Source organism: Aphis gossypii, chromosome 3 (assembly GCF_020184175.1).
Source record: "Aphis gossypii isolate Hap1 chromosome 3, ASM2018417v2, whole genome shotgun sequence".
Taxonomy (NCBI): domain Eukaryota; kingdom Metazoa; phylum Arthropoda; class Insecta; order Hemiptera; family Aphididae; genus Aphis; species Aphis gossypii.
The window spans coordinates 18,834,275-18,856,660 of record NC_065532.1 but is presented as its reverse complement, the minus strand read 5'-3'; the positions used below and the strand labels follow the sequence as shown (position 1 = coordinate 18,856,660).

General features: G+C 27.5%; 2 protein-coding genes across 2 annotated transcripts; one reads left to right on the top strand and one right to left on the bottom strand.

Annotated features, from left to right (window-relative positions):
- Positions 1 to 343: 343 nt before the first annotated feature.
- On the top strand, positions 344 to 9,330 carry LOC126551477 (putative cystathionine gamma-lyase 2). Its single transcript, XM_050204901.1, has 6 exons — positions 344 to 700; positions 3,363 to 3,650; positions 5,300 to 5,434; positions 6,058 to 6,193; positions 7,291 to 7,618; positions 8,986 to 9,330. The coding sequence occupies exons 1-6, from the start codon at positions 536 to 538 to the stop codon at positions 9,143 to 9,145; spliced, it is 1,212 nt and encodes a 403-aa protein (XP_050060858.1). The 5' UTR covers positions 344 to 535; the 3' UTR covers positions 9,146 to 9,330.
- LOC114125121 (cystathionine gamma-lyase) lies at positions 9,162 to 22,298 on the bottom strand. Its single transcript, XM_050204902.1, has 8 exons — positions 22,191 to 22,298; positions 20,538 to 20,775; positions 15,651 to 15,821; positions 14,874 to 15,161; positions 12,114 to 12,248; positions 10,619 to 10,754; positions 9,620 to 9,947; positions 9,162 to 9,488 (listed from the first exon to the last, which is right to left on the bottom strand). Exons 3-8 carry the CDS (start codon positions 15,813 to 15,815, stop codon positions 9,338 to 9,340), a joined length of 1,203 nt encoding a protein of 400 aa, XP_050060859.1. The 5' UTR covers positions 15,816 to 15,821; positions 20,538 to 20,775; positions 22,191 to 22,298; the 3' UTR covers positions 9,162 to 9,337.
- Between the last annotated feature and the right edge of the window lie 88 nt (positions 22,299 to 22,386).

Sequence of the window (22,386 nt, the reverse complement as noted above, 5' to 3'; positions counted from 1 at the left end):
CGCCGCTGCGGTTTTTGACTAATAATATAGGTAACAATAACAGTCTAGATAAATTTTTAATAGATATAATATGTGTAATATGACTAAGAAAATTTACAACAAATTATACTGTTTATTAAAATATATATTATATATATGCACGTATAGAATTGATTATAATTTTATGATTGTATATAGCTTTTAATGTAAATAGATTGCAAACACCATGGGATGGTTGGAAGAGTTTAAAATAATTACTTCGTTCGGTTAATTGTAACTAAATTGGTCGATATTATTATGATCGTTGTGTGTGTACGAGATAATCAAATTGTACTCGGATTTATGCTCTTGTAATTGTCGCTATCGATCAATGCTCTACGTGTCATCAGTCATTATAGGTCCGTCGGTGCAAACATAACAATCGTAGTTTGTATACTGTACGAATCAGTCGTGCTGTATTTACGACGATCTTCAATCAATAACAGGTAGGTGTGCGTGCGTATGATAGGTATTTAGTTTTCAAGATCGTTCTACACGTTAGTAAAAAAAAAAAAAAATGTGCAACGACGACTCCGCGACCAAAAATAACTGCAGAGATCCGAATTTCGGGACCAAACTTGTACACGCAGGACACAACCCCGCAGAGTGGACTTACAAAGATGTAGTGCCACCGATTGCGATGAGCACGATATTTAATTCGCCGTCGCCGGGAGTAATCGAAGTAAAATATTTTTATGTTATGTTACTTTAAAAGTCTAAATGATAATTAATTTAGGCGTCTATATAAAGTCTAATAATATATAAATCTAACAACATATAGTATACCTATAGAGGTACATTTTACTTATCGTGCATATATACTAAATAGGTATAACATATTAAAAAGGTATATTATGGCTTGTACTTGACGCATATGAATTTCGATGATTTTATAAAATTAAAATAATAACGAATTGGGTACGGTTTTATTGGTAACAATTCGTAAAATATATATTATCAAATAAAATTAAGATCAAGATGTTTTTAACTAAAAAAATAATTGCCTATTAATTTAAATGTTAAGTTTTATTTTTAAGATTTATCATCAGTACTGTGAGTATATTCGGGATTCTCAAATAAATTATGTTTATATATTTTATATACTATTAGATACCATAGTATAGTATATCTAGTTATAGTATATAATTTATATTATATATAACTATACATTATCAGTGATATACTTCACGATTTACACTAAAATTTTATGAAATTAAAGTATTATTTATCATAAATTAATTACAGACATGAATTAAGTATTTTTCCTTTAAATAAATAATATAATTATTTATAAATCGTTTTTAATTTGATAGTTAATTATTCTGAAAATTTTATTTACTAGTTTATTTGGTGTCTTATTGCAATTTAAACGATTTTTTACTTTTGGAAAAACGTAGGTGACAAATAAATAAAAAAGTCTAAAATATAAATTTATAAATTATAATGCGTTCTATTCTGAGAAAACTACAAAGCAAAATAGTTTTATGAAATATTTCGTTAAGTAATATGCATAATTTGTTGAGAGCTTGGGAATTATTCGAGTAGACTGTATACTAATCCCTTGTTAATCCACTATTCATGCCTACCAGCTTCATGTACATTGTCCATATTCGGATAATTTTAAATAAATAACTTAATTTATTTGTATTGGATTTAGATATGTATGATTTTTTGAAACAAATTTTATAGTTTGATTTTATTCGGCATTTTACTATTTTAGTATAATATATTATATAACACTGTTAATTAATTTTATTATTAATGTATAATAATATAATGTATAGATAATTAAAAAATGACTATAATTCGTTTGTTATATTTTAATTTGAAGTTATTATAGTTCTTAATTATTATAAAAATTTATATTTTATCAAAATGATTTTAATTTTAATTTATTTCATACTTGATATCTAACTATAAAAAAAAAAAAAAAAAAAAAATTATGATTTCCTATTTTGATATTATAGAGCAAAATGTTAAATAGACTAAAATAGTCAAGATTTGTTTTAGGAAAATAATCATTAGAAGTATACCTACGTTATCTTATTTTTGTACAAAAATAGCAATGAATTTACTTGTATCTAAATACACTAATTTTGTAATCGAGAACTACACTTTCACTACCCTCTTTACATTGCAGTTCAGCAAAGAATGTTGTAACAGTGGTTATGACAATAAAAATAAATGATCGCATATTTATTTACAAATTTGATAGGTAATAAATATAATTACCCAATACCTATACACTTTTTTTTTAAACTCATATTAGTGTGCAGTCACAAAAATACAAAGTACGCTTATATTTTCAATATTATCCATTATTCATGTTTTTGAGATATATGATTTTAAAGCATATGTTTCTTTTTTTTATATATATATGTGATAGAAATCTAATTTTTATACATAAATTCGTTTCACTTCATTCTGATTCCAAATAAATCGATTTATTTTTGCTTTTTTCGTCTTTTTTAATGCATAAATGGTATTTTTGATTTTTTCAGTTATTTCAGTTGTAGAATTTTCATATTAAGTTTATTATGCTACTATTTATAATAATAATAGGTAATAATAAAATTAATTAATAAGAAACGTAAAAACTTAGAATGCGGACTAAATGTTTATTATTGTTTTCGTTATCGGCATGTTTATTAAATATATTAAACAAATAGATTGTCGATCTGCATATAGCTTGCAGTACTTATACGGTCAGTATGCCTTTAACATTGATATCGACCACTTCGAAATTTAAGATTTAGTGTTTTAATTTAAAACCTTTTGTATGATGTATGAATAATCGATCATTCAGTGGATGTAGAGAGTTCGTTTTCTATGTTAAATGTTAAATATTCTGTCGGACAATTGAGTCGATTTCACTAGGTAGTAGGTACTGCAAATCAAACAAGGTAGTTAATTCGTTTTTTAATTCATATTAATTTTTTAAAAATTTTAAATTAATTAATATAACTAGTTCGTGTTAATTTTTGGTCATGATTTTTTTTTTTTTTTTTTAAATAAATATACCTACTTCTTTTTTGCTTTTTTAAGACAATCGTGTTCTTTATTAGTTGCTTATTATACTTTAAATTTTGAGCCCTATTAATATGTAATAATATTTAAAACATAAAATACCGTGTTTTAACTGGGAACCTCGTAATTTGGTACGGAAAAGGGTCCGAATTCCAAATAGGTCTATCCGCCCCTGCGTATAGTGTATCCGGATGACATTGGCAGTTTTAAACCGAAATTTAATTTATGAATACGCAATATTCTTCCAAATCATTCATAATATTATACTTAATAATAAAATTATTGATAACAATATACCTAATATCGATTTCTTATAGGGCTACGAGTACACGAGATGTGGTAATCCCATACGTTCGGTCTTGGAAAAATGTCTGATAGCACTAGACCACGCCAAGTACGCGTTGGCCTACAGCTCCGGTATGGCTGCCATCTCGTCCATGGTGAATTTGTTAGCTCCCGGTGACCATCTATTGTGCAGCTCCAATGTGTACGGTGGCACGCATCGGCTGCTGAACAAAGTGGCCAAGCAGGCGGGTATCTTGTTTGACTTTGTCGACTTTTCCGACACGGCGAATATCATCTCAAATATAAAACCCAATACAAAGGTAAGAGCGCGTCATACTAGTGCTTATAATAGAATTAGAGCCGATAATTTAATGCATAAAAAAATCTTTTAAAATGCAATATAAATCCCACAAAAAATGCACTAAGAAACCTTATTAACAGGGCCCGATCAAGGAGTTGGTCGCCTGTAAGCTAGGGTTGATTTGGCGCACCTGCGTTCTACATTCGTAAAAAAAATTATTTTGTGGCACCCCCAATTTAACCATTGCTCGATTGGCGCCCTAAGTTGTAGCTTACTCAGCCTGTTGGTTAATCAGGCCTGCTTGTTAATGAATTAAAATTTCAATAATTTCAATACAAGATGCGCTGTAAGTTATATAAAAGTACCTTCTTACCTACGCAAGAGTTATAAATAAAAAAATTTAAACAATTCTCAAGTGTAAAATCTTTTAAATTTAATATATTATTTAAAATTAATTATGCCGTGCGTACAGATCGTACAAATGTAAAACATATAGGTAATGAGTAGATATTATTAAAAATAACAAGCAACATTTTGTTATACATAATATATAATACATATAATCATATATTCATATTTCTGGATTTATTAAATTTTTAAAATTTTAATGTTCCTTAATATTTTGTCGAATCTGTTTAACTTAGATATCGTTGTATTATTTAATTCTTGTTATTAAATTATTATTTATACTATTTATTTAATATTATAATATAATAAATTATATGCTCTTATTAATTACCATTTTATAGGTGTATTTGAGCCTTGTTTATCACAAAGAAAAAATAATACCTAATTTAAAACGTTAAAATGTAACGTCTAAAATAATAATATTATGTAAAGTAACGATATAATGATTTTATATTCAATCAGATTTGTATATTAAGTACCTATTTTGAATTCAGAATAAAATTCCTCGCGAAGGATAAAATTATTCGATTCACTTATTCGTGGCCCTAATTATAATATGGTAATTTTAGTAATTAATATAACATATTATAAATTCCTCTATAGGGACACGTTCTATACAGCTAATAGATTTTTTTAATTATGGTCAGTTTCTTATCACTGGAGCTTTATCACAATAACTATGACAATGACGGATTGATGTGCTGAATACATTATAATATGCGTGTATGTAGTATATTTGGTGTTGGTAAATATATCTAAATCAATTATTTCAAAACAATTATTATTATTATTATACAACGTATCTGTATTATATTATATTTATCTGCTACAGCTACAGCTAACTCCTTACACTTCAGTATAATCCCATAAGCAAAAAAGAAATCATTTATATAAATTATATAATTATACATTAACTATTGTTCTAGACAATTATTACGTATATTTTAAGTACTATAGACTCATCGGATTATATATTTAAATTTTAAAGTATAATTTAAAATACCTTTGCGTTGTATAATTATTATAATCAACTCATTTTGAATGAAATTGTTTGTTTGGATCTATACATTTTCAACAAAAATGTTCATACAGTTTTTACTTCATATGCAATTTTATAAAACCATAAGTGTCAAAAACTCTGCAGTACCTAGGTACCTGCATTAAAGTTCACGCGACAATATGATGTACTGTCAAATTATGTATTCTTGCTTGTTTTAATTTTTTTCGTACACTTAGATATATTGTTATATTTTAATTTAGCTCGTTTGGTTCGAAAGTCTATCAAATCCTTTAATGAGCGTACTGGACGTACAAAAAGTGTCTGAAGTCGTTCACAAGACTCGAGCAGATATTATAGTGGCTGTTGACAATTCATTTGTGACCCCCTATTTTCAGGTATTTATATTTTATATTGGATTTTAACTTATAATATAACTAATATGAGTACTTGTAATTAGTTTTGTGTACCGCTTAAATAATCTACTTTAGATCGTTTACATAACGAAACCATTTAGTTAAGTTAAAAGATCTTTGACAGCTGATTAATCGATAAGATTAGCCAAAAAATAAAAGCGTACCTTTAGTGACATTGGGATGGCAAAGCTTATACCTAACGTAGTAACGTGTATATATATATAATCTATATTTATTTCTTGTACTATCGTATAATATTTGTACGATATTTATCGTCATCATCTCAAGAACATAGATATTTTAGGGGAAATTTTAGGGAAAAGAGTACCTAAAAACATAATGTAATCGATTTAAAATATGATCTTCTGACGAATTCGCAGTCTAACGATTATATTTTGAGAAAATCTCTAATTAAACCCATTAATTTTAATTCACGGAAAGGATAATGTTCTACAATTTTAAACAATCGATGAATATTATTGAATATATTTTTATCACTTATATATTATAGTAGATACTTTTTATTTTATTTATTTCGTTGAATTTTTATATTTTAAAATAAAATAAAAATTGTTTTTTGTTCTGTTTTAATATACCATATACAGAGACCATTGGATCTAGGCGTTGATGTAATAATGTATTCGTTGAGTAAATATATGAACGGACATTCAGACGTAATAATGGGAGCACTGGTTACTAACAACAAGAACTTGTATGATAAATTATACGTTTTTCAATACAGTAAGTGATGTTATATAAATGTTGTTTATGTTTTATGTATCTAACATAATATAATAATATAATATTGTATATATTTGTGTAAGAAAAACATTTTCAAATTTAAATTGTAAAACATTATAAAATTTAAAAAAAAAGAGTGGTCAAGTGGGTAACACTTTGCTGTATAGTATAGTCAGTATAGGTATCAAATGTACATCGAGTAGGTTACTATAATGAGTGTGTTAAATTTGAATGTAATGATATGTGTTATTGTATACGAAAAACGATTCTGAACGGAGATGTGTCAGCCTAATATATTTTTTTCGCTGCTGGGTGGTGAAAAAGGAAGTGTATGTTTTAATGATCTAAATACCCCAAAATTAAATCATATTGTACAAAAAATGCAAATTTAAACAACTAGTGTATATTTCAAGTTTCTACGATTAGTAATTTTTAACTATAACAAGTTATATAAAATTATTTGATAGTAAATCGTTATTTTACATATGAATTTTTTTTAATTAGCCAACGTTCAACTCCTTTTATAATTTTCTCTAAAGCTATTTAAATGAAAAATAATAGAAGACTTTGTATTGAATTTTTTAACCTCAGATATAATTACTAAAACTTTTATGAATCTTCAACTATAAAATTATTTTCAAATTTTCGAGATTATAATTTTTTAGATTTTCTTTCCACGTTCTTACACGTATAGTGTTCGAATTAAAAAACATTTTATATCAACGTAGAAATAACCAACTATGCAAGCAAATATTGATATTTTCATCTCACCAAACTTTTACTCATTTAAAACTTACTATAATTCTATAATTAATAACAATAATTCATTATTATATAATAATACCTATTATACTTTTATATTTTATCTAATAATTGTAACATTAGTTTTAAGAAACGATTGTCTATATATATATATATATATATATATATTAATTATGTATTTGGGTCTGGCCCATTTAAAAATTTAAATAAATAAATAAATGTATAAGATACATTTAATTTTGAGTTTTTAGGGCATTATATTCTTAGTCTTGATTAATGATCATAACTATATTATATATTCACAAAAAAAAATCGATTTGTTTTTCGCCGTATAGCGTGTGGAAACGTACCGTCGTCGTTTGACTGTTACATGGTCAATCGCGGGCTGAAAACGTTGCACGTGCGCATGGAACAGCACATGAAGAACGCTACGGCGGTGGCGGAGTACTTGGAATCGCATCCGAAAGTGCTCAGAGTTAACTACATGGGCTTACCCAATCATCCGCAACACGAAATTATCAAAAAACAGTTTACCGGACACAACGGCATAGTGTCGTTCTACATTAACGGAGGAATCAAAGTTAGCACAAAGCTGTTGGAATCACTGAAGTTGTTCTCCATCACATGCAGCTTGGGCTGTTACGAAAGTTTAGCTGCTCTACCGTGAGTACCCTAACCTATGCCACGGATAGTTTACTGTGTTTACCTACACATTACGGGTATGGTCGAATTGCACTTGAGTTTAAAAAATATAATGGTCAAACTGCACTCGGGTAAAAATCAGGTAGTGGTCGAACTGCACTTGGGCTCAAAAAAAGGATTTCAACAAAATGATCATAAAATTTGAAAAGGTTAAAGATTTAGTAAACACTTATTTTCCTTTCCACTTACAGGCTTAGGACTAACAATAATTTTAATCAATAGCGTGGTTAAAAACTGGGTTTTTACTATACGCGTTTGACTCGTGACAAGTCCACGTTTTTTCCATTTTTAATCTCTTGAATAACAAAACAATATATATTATTTTTAATTGCACATTGTAAAACAAAATATTATATATTAATGACTTAAAAAATCATAACAATATGTTTATCGTTTTATTAAAAAATGTATATATTTTCTATTATAAAAATTTGGGGTTTTAATTACTTAAAATGACGTCAAAAATATATTTTAATAAAAAAATTTATGTTTAGAAATAATGAATGTTTTACTTTAAATGGATTATCCAGTATGTATTATTTTTAAATTGTTATGTTTAGTTAAATGGATATATACTTGGTACTTATAATATGATGATGAATTTATTTATGTCTCATAATGTTTGTATTTTGAAGTTTGCTAGGTATACATCGCCGACTTAATCTGAGCAGCACTATTGTGAACAGAATCGAATAGTCCCCAAAATATATTGGTTTGGTTGGTCGATCTGTATTTAATATATTTATTTAAAATTCAAATAAATATAAATACATAATTATGTTAAAAATTCTAGCTGTACATAGATCACGAAAATAAGTTTTAATATAACATTAGAATTAGGTATATCAAATTGATGTCGGTCACATCGTTTCATAGCCTTTTTCGTGGCGAATCGGTTAGCCGACAACATCGACATATTATAATATACCTAGTTAATAAAATGAGTAATACATTGATTATAAATATAAAAATAGTATTTATTAATTTAGGCCTAAGCATTTTGTGCATTTAAAAGGTCACGCAGTCATACTGTGTGCACTACCAACAGGCAAAATAAACTTTAAAATATGCACTTTTATATATTTTAGATAATTATGGTTCGATGAAAATTAAAATATAAAAAAAAAAACTCAACGACGTATTATATATTATTTCTTTTATACTTGTCGCGGTGTCCGGCTTTTCGGTTCAATAAAGTTTTTAATATCATGGACAATTTTCGAAGAAGCCACAAAAATACTGACAATATAAAAACATTATATTATTTTATTGCAATACCGCACGCGTACGGAAATAATTAATAATTTTGATTTCGTTGTTGTATATAGTTGTAAAATGACGCACACTTCGCTCACGGACGAAGAAAGACAATCCACGGGCATTCACGATAATCTTATCCGATTGTCCATTGGTTTGGAATACTATCAGGACTTGATCGATGACTTAGAACAAGCGATTCTTGCAAGCGGAGCTGCGGATAAATCTTAACGAATAAAACAATGTATATTCTTAATAAATATATTTTATTACATTATATATATATATATATATTATATATAATAATAATAATAATAATAAAAAATAATAATAATTATTATATAATATTATTTAGGTATATTAACCGATTAACATTAACGTAATTTGACACGAATAAAATACTATTTAAACTAAAACACGCGATTATTTTTTAACAGAAGCATTTAGTGCTTGATCGAGATCAGCGATTAAATCTTCTTCCGATTCTAATCCCACAGACAAACGGATTAAATTGTCCGAAATATTTAATGCTGCTCGTTCTTCTGGAGGAACTGAAGCATGAGTCATGAGTGCTCTGAAAAAATAATGTATTATAAGCTATATAGGTCACGAAAAAATATTTTATCAACCCCCTCTTCACATTCCATAAAATATAATATACCCAAGCACACCACTGGTACTACAGGTAATTTGGTGTATACTTACGGATGATCGGCCAGACTTTCGAATCCGCCGAGACTTTCGGCCAAGCAAAACACTCTGATGGCCTGTAAGAATCTAGTGGCTTCGCCGATACCGCCTTTGATGTAAAACGACAACATGCCGCTAAAACCACTGGCCTGTTTTAAAGCCACCTTGTGTTGGGGGTGCGACGGCAAACCCGGATGCAGCACTTGTTCGACGAGCGGATGTTGTTCCAAGAACTTGGCTACGGCTAATCCGTTCTTCATGTGCTCCTTCATGCGCACGTGCAGAGTTTTCAGACCGCGGTTGACGAGGTAACAGTCAAAAGGCGACGACATGATACCGCAAGCTGTAAAAAAAAAAGAAAGGCAAACGAAATCAACGATAAATACTTAAAAATTCATAATTTTTAGTTAACAGCAGGCAGCAGCGATATATGTGTGTTGTGTGTGTGTGTGTTTTATTGAAACAATAAAACATATATAGAAGATATATAACATATATATAAGATATAATACATTACGAATTATGATTAATAATATGAAACGGAGTATATTAAAAGTAGACTACAAATTTTATAAATTGAAAAAAATATCGTCAGACGATCGTAAATTTAAAATTGCATAATATAGGCCAGTGAAACGAATGTGCTGATATTATATAAATTATGTTTATAAAAACAGCCGGATCGGCGGCGGAAATTACTTTTACAACTTTTTAAACAAGTTGATGTATCGCCTATATACCTAATTAAAAGTTGAAACGAAAGTTTTTGTCTCCACAAGCGACGAGCCACTCATTAAAAAATAGTACACTAAATTTCAAGAAACTAAAAATATGATGGTCTTAGAATATATAATTAAAAATTCAATAGTTAGATTTTGAATAACAAATGCATTATTGATGGAAAACGTCGAGTAAACATATTGATGAATCATCCTAAACATCATAAACTTCAGAAAGATCGGACTAAAACATAATATTTACACCAATTATATTATCTATTGTACGAGTACTTACAATTCTGAATGTAGGCTAGACGATCAAATAATTCCGAATCGTTTAGGACAAGTGCGCCCATTATGACGTCCGAATGACCGTTCATGTATTTACTTAGTGAGTAAAGCACGATATCTGCGCCCAAGTCAAGCGGTTTCTGTGTACAAATAAAAAAAACGCAATGTCAATAATGAGATCTAATAATATACAATATGTTTGTTATTATTAGAAAAATACTTATAAAGGATTATTATAAAAACAATGATTTACACTGGTTATATACGATTGTAAACACGATTAAATAATGATATATACAACATTTCATATAGAAGTCAATACTTTCGATACTTATAAAAATACCTACATTTAAATATATATATATATCCGTATGCTTCTAATTCCTACAAAATGCTTTTGTTATTTTTATACCGTATGTGATATACCTATGGGTAAATACATTATTAAATAGTATGAAAATACTTTTTATGTAACAATTTAATTAATAAAAATATGTATAAATATACCGTAATACTGTAGGTATATCATAAATTCATAAAGAAAGCGGAAGAAAATTATCATGAACTGTTATTTGTCTATTTATATTGTATAATTATACGTTTGTAAAATATTGAAATATAATATATATTTAAATTTATAGGAAATAAATCTCGTTTTTCAATGTTAGCCTATAAATCTGAAAATATTAAATCAGAAGAAACTCATGAGAATGAAAAATTAATTTAAATTAAAAAAAAGAATTAATTACTGTGTATTTTTCTAGATTTTCAGTAGTGAAACTGACTCCATATTGTACGACGGAATATTTTTAACATAGAAAACGACTCTCTACTTCATACGCAAGAGGTTGCAAATTACAACACTAAACTTAAATTTTGAAATGGTCGGTATCGATATGTTGTAGGCATACCGACAGTATGGGTACTGCAGGCTATAATATAATATGTAGATTGACAATCTATACGTTTAATTTATTTAATAAACAAGCCGATAACGAAAACAATAATAATCCAATACCTATGTTTAATACCGGGGTTTTTACGTTTCTTATTAATTCGATTTTTTTATTATTACCTACTTTACGATATAGTAGAAATAATAAACTTATAAAAATTCTACTGCTTAAATAACTGAAAAAAGCATTCATGCAACAAAAAGCAAAAATAAATTGGTTTATTTGGAATCTGAATAAAGTGAGTGAAACGAATTTATGTACAAAAATTTAGATTTCTATTTCATAGGTATATAAAAAAAGAAGCATATGATTTGAAATCCGAGTCCCTAGTTATAAGTTATAATATATTTACAGGCTTACGGCCTTAAATGTTTAACTATAATTATGTATACATCCGTTCGTGGTATCACAAATGTGAATAAATTATAATAATATAAACTACGAGTTGAAAAATACCATAGGTACAAGATTAATATGTCTATACAGGAACTTATATATTAAAATTATGAAGTAGATGATTTAACGTTACGTTTACTTATTTACTTGGAAATAAGGTGTCTGGAACGTGTTGTCGACAACTACAATGATGTCTTTTCGTATACTATGAACAATTGTCGAAATCGATTCCAAGTCAACAACTCTCATGCACGGGTTCGTAGGGCTCTCCATCCACACCAACTGTAAATACACAGGATTTAAATTTTTTTTAGACGTTTAGAAGTAAGACATCTGTATGATATAAGTACAAATTAAATAAAAACACTCATAAATAAACATTGAACACAAATTAATAATGTCAAGTACATGTATATTTTTTTTTTACGTTTCATTATCATAATATTATTATTATATTTATTATTGCTGCAGTTATTATGACCTGTGTACTAAATGCGAAATTAGTTCATTCATAAAATTTTTTATGAAAATTGTGCTCGATTAATTTGTCGTTTTAAAATCCACTTCATTAACCACTTCATCGGACATCAGGTAAAAACAATTATAGATAAATCATACGTACCCTCGCGCCCGTGTCAACGAGCATAATAATATATTATATAGTTGTACACTAATACTATAATTAGGCACAGTAGCCATGCCAGTAAATAGGTACATGAGTGTGATGGCATAGATTGATTGTTTTAAAAGCTAACTCTAATATTATACATTATAGTCCAGTCATTTAAGCTTCAAAAAAGGTGTTTTTAGGAATTAAATCGGAAAGTTTTGAAACTTTGCAGAAAATTTGGTTGTGGGCTACTGATTAACCAAAAAAAAGTCGCAATCGCTCCGAGGTCCGGAAGTATTCGCCATCTTAGATTTTATGTGTTTTATTTTATTTTATTTTTTTTTTTTTAGTATTTCATTTCGTTGCATCGATTAAAATAATAAAATATTATTATAATAAGTTTTTTTTTGTATATATAAAATACATAATAAAAAACAAAATTCAGAGATACATTTTTATTATTATTATTTGATTATGTTATACACTATTAACTTTTATCAACTCATCGAAGTTTTTAGTAAAATTTAATAAACTAAATTACCATATAGTATAATTTTGAACAATCATCATAGATAATTTATTAATGATATAATTAATACAATGATAATTTTGATTTTATTCATTCATATGCCTACGTATATATTCTTGTCGCCATTAATTCGAGTATTTACGAATTTGTTATTGTTAAATGACTGTAAATATATAATTTTAAATAAAATAAATAATATTATACTAGATTTGCAATACCTATGATAAAATTATTAAAAGTGTATAGTTAAATCAAACATTTGATAATATAATTTTTTTTTAAACGAATTAAAAGTGATTCAGAGAAACTCAATCACGTATATTTTTACATAATTTTAACTTATAATACCTATATGATAATTTAATTTATGCATTTAGTGTTCCAGTTGTTAAGATAAAATATTATTTTTTACACATGCGCATGTCTTTTGACTGGGGTTCTATCTAAAAATATTAAATTGTTTTTTCTGTTACACCAATTTCATTGTGACTACGGTGGACGCGTATACAATAAAGAGTAAATACCTAACCTACTAAAATGTATTTATTTTGAATTCAAATCGCAATCAATACATATATGATATATATTTATATATACTAACGTTACGTTTTTCTAAAGGATTAAAAAGGATTCATTGTTTCCAAATTTATAGAAAATGTATTAATATGAAGACCAAACTGATTTGGGTTAAAAGCATACACCTACTATACTTGAAAAGTGTAATCAAATATTTGTAGCTACCCCGTATCCGCCTATACGTTGTATTATAGACAATTTATGATCGAATCATTAAAAATTTCGTATTGGTTTTGAAGCAAACACATTAATTCGTGTTATACTGGCCTACGTCTATATGCTTATTTGTGTGTATTATAGGTAGTATATGCACACAAAACGATGTACGTGAAAATTGTAAGAAGATGTAAAAACCTTTGAACTTAAATAGGTCGACCCAAGGTCAATCACGCGGTGGTTATGAAATTATAATGATATAAGTACGCATTCTGTATAGTCTGTAGGTAGAATATTTTTTAATTCATACGGTACATTATTGTTAAGACAAATTAAGCGATAATATAATCTGTCATGTATACATATAAACTTACATATAAATATAATTCATCGCGCAATCAGTATTAATAAGTATGAACGTATAGAAATAGCCAAGCGTTTTTAGGATATGGCTCAATAGCTTGAATCAATCAATTTTTTACAATCGAAATGCTATCAAGTATAAAAGCCTATAGTTAGGTTATCATCTGCTATTCAAGAATTATAATAATTACTTAACCTTATTTGTACGTGTATTAGGTATAACTGTAATATATTGTATTTACAAATATTAAATCTATTTTATTACTCTTTTTTCAGTTTTTTGTATAGTTATAGAAAATATACAATACATCGCATATTGAATAAAAGTTATCTGCGGTGTAGAGGCGATTACTCTAATCTTGACTTCTCCTCTTCGAATATGCCATCGATGTTGGATATACTATAAGCACTTCTAGCACGTTATAGGTACTGATATTTATAATTATAAACGTAAATAGCTCGCTTTTTTGGGGAGGGGGAGGGGAGGAAGCTTATACGCTTTTCGCCTAATAGTTTTTTCTAAAATTGATGTATAAGGTACCTACCTATATAAGCTTAGTATTACAAGTGCTAGATTTTGAATTGAGGGGTCAAGTCATCCTCTCTATTTATAATTATAATTATAATTAAGTATATATATAATGAACGATATATATAAAATCTGACATCTCACCTTGGTCTCGGGCAAAATCAATTTCGCTATGTTCTTGTCGTTCGTCATATCAGTCATTGTGAATTTCACATTGAACTTAGACGCTATCTTCGAAAAGTACCGATTTGTGCCGCCGTACATGTCATCTCCGCACAGGATATGATCTCCGGACTGCAGCAGTTGGACAACGGCCGTAGTGGCGGCCAGGCCAGACGCAAAGGTCAGACTGCGTTTGCCACCGTCCAGCGAAGCTATGCAGTTCTGCAAAACTTGTCTGGTCGGGTTGCCGCACCTACTGTACTCGAATCCCTGCGAGCAAAGGCAAAGGCAAAAATAAAAATATATAATTCCGCACGAGCGAAGTCTAAGATTGTCACTTGTATGTCTATAGCTTATAAAAACAAAAATCTATGAACTATAATAATTGACAAATATTGATCAATATATTATATTACTGCAACACATGTACACACTGCAAGGAAATTGGGAACTTGTAAATTTTATTAACTTTTATAAGCTTCTACGCACGTGTTTGTGTTTGCTAAAATTATATAACAATTGGATAACGTACCTATACCTATATAATATTGTACGAGTACATATGATTAGAAATTAGAATCGTTCGCCTGTATTGTTGCGCATTTCAAAACCGATTTAGTGAATAATTCCACTTTTATAATTTCTATAGGTTCTGTGGTGAAAATAATGCAATTTTTTTTTGTGTTGTTACTCTTAAAATCCTCAATCTCTGAGGGCCTGTGACGGATTATGTTTGTCGAGGTCAGAAGAAAAACTTACAGCGTGATCGTTTGGGCCGTATTGTTTGTAGGTCGTAGTCAATGAAATTGGAGGAACGACATCTTTAAAAGACCACTGGTCCGGATTTTGGCCTACGTGTATAGCTTTAGTTCCAAAGTGTTCATCGATCTTCCTCTGGCATGGTGGGTAATTCGAATCTGACATTTTTTACTAAAATATTAAAAATAAATAAATTAATATAAATAAATAATTATTTTATTAACACAAATACACGAATATATATTTCAATATAATATATATTATATTCTTTATTTTTATTATTTTTTTTTATCTGACGTCACTTTTAGCTTTAGGAACAATAGTAACAATGCTCTGATTTTCAGTATAAATTTATTTTCTGGTAGCAAATTGGATCTAGTAAAATTCCAGAAAATACTCCAAAACAACCAGAGGAAAACAAGTATAAAAAAATTGGAACATTTAAGTAAATCTAGTTTTTTACAGATAGATTTTGTTATCTTGTTGTTATTTAAAAATAAAAACGTTTTTTTTTAAATTATTTATAAGTTTATGATATTCTTTATTTTTTTTTTTAAGTTGTTTTATCATAATTGTCAATAAAAATATTACGTTTGTTCAAAAAGTTGAAAAAAAATAATACAAAATCTCACTCAAGTTGTTCTAATTGCTTTTAAAAATAATAAAATACAGTCATTTTTATTTATATGCGTTTGAAGTTCAGATTTTAATAAAATTAGTTAAGTATTTAATACAAAAATAACGATGTTAACTGTTTTGTTGTGATTGAAAACTATCATATTCGGGGACTTAAAACGGTTAAAATTGTACATATATTATTATATTTTTAATAAATATGCACAATTAAATTTTCAAAATATTGCAATTAATTTTAAGCTATTGACTATTTATACCACGAAATTATTCACACTGTTCTACAGTAATATCTAATTATTGTTCACTATTATAATAATATCTATATTCGATGTTTTCGTTAAAAACTAATTCAATTTACCTAATAAATAATAGCAATATAAATATATATATATATAATAAAATTGTGTGCAGTAGCAAATTTAAAAGTGTGCATTGCTTTTTGTACTTTAACCGAGGTTATTTTGTATTTAACATTAAAATGTTCAGTTATATAGGTATCAACTATCAAGGACTTTTATAGAAGAGTGTCTTAGATTGTATTTATTATAACTATAATATTATTAATAAATACCAAAAACAATTATGCTACGAAGTTATATGTGACATGAGTACTACTGAGTCTATGTCTATTATTTAAAAGTATTTCGGAGTATGGAATTATAAGTGTGCAGTAGCAAAATACCCTAATTTTAGATCCTTTTTTTTTTTCCATTTCATCGCAGCGCAGGGATTTTTAGTAATATAGGAGGAGGTGCGGACGAGCTACTAACTCCGTTCAGAAAAGTTTTGCGTACCTATGCAATAGCCAATGGTTTATCGTTTAATTAAAATTCAATTGATCTGTTAAGTGAATTACATAAGAGATACACGCTCTACGGACGTACAATACAGATTATAGAACAGTTATACCTATACGGCTAGACTATATATTTTATCATTTTGGACGATTAAGAAATAGCTAATATATAGGTATATATAGATCCTTACAAGTATTTTAAATGGAATTCAGCAATCGTACGTGGATCACGTGTTATTTATATGTTTTTCCATTTTAATAATGTAAATTCGAGCGTATTGAATTTGATTAGGCAAATATGTAATATTAATTATTGATTTCCTTTATAATGTACCTACATAAGTATAGGTAGTATATTAGCATGTTTAGTACATTAATATGTAGGTATATCAAAATCAGAAGGAACTTCACATGCTGGTATTGCAGGAGCGTATATATTTTTCCTTATACATGTTTTTATAATAATTTGTGTAATAAGTACATTGAATATTGATAACATATTAGATAGTGATAATATTATGTTATGTATATACATACCGAAGAGCTATGATATATATTTAATGTTATCAAAATTAATGTTCATACCTAATTAAATTTTAAAATAATTTTTACATATTCGTTTTCTAATCCGTATCAGGTACTAAATCAATGAAACAAAACTTACAGGAATAGCAACATATTATGATCAATATAATAATTAATTATTTTCAATAATTTAATCATTATCAAATAATTAGTTATGTATTTTATACTAACACTTTTATTATTGGATTACACCTAATTATCACTTATATCTACTAACTATAAAAAAAGATTGTAATAGAATAAATAGGTATGTATAAAAACATTACAGAGCTAAGATTATTGTTTTTATCAATAGTATTTTCAATATAAATTTCGTGTTTAAAGCAGTTACAGTATTCGTTGAATACGCAACAAATTATTTAATATTATGTACAAAAAATAAATGCGTTTATACATTTTGAAACTTTAATTATAGAATTGAAAATACATCTTTATTATAAGTAGGTACCTAGTACCCATAGACTTATAAAACAACTAGACAGCGGACTGCACGATAAAATTAAAGTCAGCGGCCTATGCTAACAGGGCAGTGTTTACAAAACTTTATACTATGTATTTAAGTTCGTTATTTGTATTATTATAAATACAGCTATCATATCCATCGAGTTATTTTGTAAACATTGCCCTGTTAGCATTTGGCCGCACGACTTCAATTTTCCTATGGAAATGTAATACGCAGTCCGCTATCTAGTTGTTTTATATGTCTAGGCTAGTACCTGTATAATATTACACCGTGCACATCTAGACGACGTCTAGTCTAGACGTAGTGGATTGTAAATAGAATCCGGCACAGATAATTGTATTTTAATAGCCCCTACGGCCCTACGGCCGACACACAGTAAATAAAATAAAAAATGACTTAAATTGAGAATTTCGGATAAATATATGTGGCTATTAATAGCATACATTGGCTTTTAACATTCATTTTTACATATAATTTAATGCAAAATCAGATATTAAGTTTATATTTTGCATGTTAGATAAATATAAAAATCATAAATAAGTAAGTAGATAAAAAACTACTAATATTTATAAAATATATCTGTATTCGTGGCGTGTTCCCAGCGCTCAACCGAGTATCACAGACACAATCTAGTAAACTATAGTAAGTTTATATTATTATCAGTGATTATTGGTTCAAGTTTTTAACCATAGCTCATCTTTCTCTTTCTTTCTGTTAGGTACCCTATGTTCTCAAAGACATTCATACAATGATTAATCCATACATATTTGAATCTTAAATGGTATTATGATACTTCATGTATACACACTATTATTATAGAAATGTATGTCGAACGATACATATAAATGATAACTTCTTTGGATAATAATAATAATAATAAAAAAAAAAAAAACTAGAACAATTTTGAAAATGAAAAATCGAACTAAAATCAATTTGATTTATCTAGATTCTAGATTAATAAGTTATACGAATTGTTTAAGAAATGACTGGACCACATTCCACCAGAAAACCAAGTGCTCATATGTTTTCTTCACAAGCCATAACTGTCTAGATTTATAAATAGTATTTATTTAAATAATGTATAAATACGAAAATATTGTAAATATGCTTCAATTACCGAAAACAAACGATTCAATAATCTATTTTTATGAAGTGTAAAATATACAAAGATGAATTTTAAATAATAAAATGAATTGCAAGAAAACAAGAAGTGTAACACGTTCAGCCATAAAGTACTCGTATACAATAACGTACACAGATTCTGATCAGTTTTTTTTTACTATTCCTTTTTAAATTCCAACAAAAAATAAAATTTATTTGTCAAAAATTGATTTTGCGTTTAAAGTCCTATTTTTCCAATTATTCTGAAATACCAGAACCTACAAAATTCAATTTTCTACCACACTATAAAAAGTTGAAGATTGAAGCTTTATTTTTGATCTCTTATAAGACAGACAGAAAATATAATTATTTTAGTTAAATATTAAATTTATGAATTTATTATTGATGGTGTTAAAATTGTCTATAACTTTTATAAGCAAACGATAACAATAACTATTCGTCTAGAATATGACGAAAGTTGTAATTTAAAAAAAAAAACTTTATTACAGAAAATTCCTAATATTATTATAAATTTTATTTATAATACATAAGTTATCTTCTTAATTAAGATATTGAATTTATATGGGTTAAGTTCTATAAGTATTTTACAAGTTACAACCAAGTATAAATTAAATAATTATTCAAATCAAATTCATTTTCTATTTTCCATTTTATATAACATAAAATTAAAAACAAATATTCAGCAATTAGAATATTTGAATTCGAAAAAAATAAAATGTTAAAATATTTTAATTACCATTTTTCGTGTTATTACCTATAATGAATATACTTCCAAAAATAATTATTTTTATACCTATAATAAACACGAATTTTTTAGACTAATAATTTATTTCAATTTTCTTTAGTAGACTGCACATATTATAGGTACTTATTTATTTATTTTTCGAAATGTGTAATGTAAAAGATGACATAAAATAACTATTACGAAACACATTAATTCAACGATCGACACTACACATAAATTGATTAAATAACGACCAGTGATGAACTTATAAAATATACCTAAATACGTAAATAATATATAAATACATTTTATTAATTTTTCTAAAAAAGTAGGTACTTATTCTAGTACCAATAAAAATATAAATATTAAAATAACATAATAAAATATTATTACCTAACGGTATACCTATTAGAATAGTTTTTTTCTAAAGTATATAGGTATACTTACATACCTACGACATATGCACATTTAAATAAAACGGCAACTGTTATAATATTTACTATTTTATTGAGGTATAAATGGTATAACGTAACACAAATCGCATGCGAAAGAAATACTTACAATATTGGATCGCGGTGTTATTAGTTGTCGGGGGACGAGCACGTGGCCTAGCAAACTGCGTTGAATTTTAGTAAGGTTCGGCTCTTGACAAAACTCGACTCGGTTGCCACACTGGTGGTGCACTGGTGTTGTACGATCCGGTGTCGGTATTTTATTCGTTTCGCCGACAATGACGACGCGCATGCGTACCCGCCGCCACCCTTCTCCGACGAATGCGTTAGTGTGTGTATGTTTGTGGCTGTACTCAAAAATATTAAATAGGTAATAAAGATAATAATAATAATAGCAGTATATGCGTATCTATAGTTCGGCTACGGACTGAAAAGTGGATGCGGAGAATAAAGGTAGAACTGGTTAGTATATTTTTTTTTTTTTTGGGGGGGGGGAAGGCTGGAGAGTGATGATATATATTATAATTAAATAATATTTAATTATTTGTAAATTTGTTTGTTTGAAAAAAATCGAGTGTTCGTACTCGCGCATACTTAAGTGTTATTATTGTTATTTGAACGCCAAATAATTAAACGATTTCGAATCAAAACATTCGAAACATTGTATAGATGTAGGTACCTAATAATATTAATTATATACTTAATAGTCAATAATATATTAATATACATAATATATTATGTATAAATTTGTACCGGTTATACGGCTATACCAATATCTTTTTGACAATGCATCTGATGAGCTGACAATACCTAAGTCAATAAACGATTGTTGACGCGCGACGGTTTGAAACATTAAATTGTTTTTTGCTAGACCTTACATTTAAAATAAATATAGGAAATCAGAATTTGGAAGACAAATAATTTGTAAGACGACGGTTAGAAAATTAAATTACTGAAAAATACTCAAAAAAGTTAAAAGCAACTCTGTGCAGCTATATTGGCTAAGTATTAAGTGTAATCTCGCAAAGGTAACGGTTTTTTTTAAAAATAATAGACGTATAAATTAACTTATTCAGTGGCGTGATCAGTTTTTTTTTGTTAGGAAAGGTATATTATAATATATTTAACTATTTGAAAGTAAACCAGTAAACGGAAACTTTTTACTAAGCGTCTAAGCTCCCCCCCCCAATAGTTTGTATTTTATCTATCCCTGGGCGCATATATATACACACATTAATTATAATAGCCACCCCCCAAAATTTAAAAACCAAATTGCGCCTATCCCATAGGGGCCTATGGAAATTTTGTAAGGCGAAAATAATTTGATAATAATTGATCACAGATACTTTGTACGGTACAAATAAACCAAAAAATAGAATTTACAAGATGAGATGAAATTAAATCGTTCAAAACTTTATCATAAAAAAATTCGTAAAGCATGAAAATTAAACTAGAATAAAACGAATTGAATTTTTTTGCTTTCAGTTGAACCAATTCTTGAGTAAAAACAGAGTAAGTATTAATATCGAACTGAAAGTTAAGAACATTATTTGTGTTTGTACGTTGACTTTTTTTTACGATATTTCAATAATTTTAAAGCAACATTTGAACATTTTTAAATTGTAGAAATCACATAGAAAAAGAATTGAAAAGATGAATTTTTATTTCTTTATTGATAAAAAAACCAATAGAAATAAAAAAAAAAAAGACAAGTAAATAATGCATAATCAAAACACAAACAATAATATTATATTATAATTACCTTATGGGTAGTACCTATACCATACTGCAGACTTTTTATGCTAGTTAAACTATACAGCCGCACTTGTGTTGGTGTCAATACGATTACAAGTTGAATATTGTAAAAAGAGTCTATCATATTATAGTGGTATACTGGTATAGTATCAAACTTAAAAATACGTCATAATATGTGTTATTGACTTAGATTATTATGATCA

Excerpts from the sequence above, each read along its gene's own strand:
- LOC126551477 (XM_050204901.1), top strand. The coding sequence starts at position 536 with ATGTGCAACGACGACTCCGCGACCAAAAATAACTGCAGAGATCCGAAT. Across the intron at positions 3,651-5,299 it reads ATATAAAACCCAATACAAAG|CTCGTTTGGTTCGAAAGTCT; the intron begins GTAAGAGCGCGT and ends ATTTTAATTTAG. Across the intron at positions 5,435-6,057 it reads TTGTGACCCCCTATTTTCAG|AGACCATTGGATCTAGGCGT; the intron begins GTATTTATATTT and ends TACCATATACAG.
- LOC114125121 (XM_050204902.1), bottom strand. The coding sequence starts at position 15,815 with ATGTCAGATTCGAATTACCCACCATGCCAGAGGAAGATCGATGAACAC. Across the intron at positions 15,162-15,650 it reads ACGGCCCAAACGATCACGCT|GGATTCGAGTACAGTAGGTG; the intron begins GTAAGTTTTTCT and ends CTTTGCTCGCAG. Across the intron at positions 9,948-10,618 it reads TCTAGCCTACATTCAGAATT|CTTGCGGTATCATGTCGTCG; the intron begins GTAAGTACTCGT and ends TTTTTTTTACAG.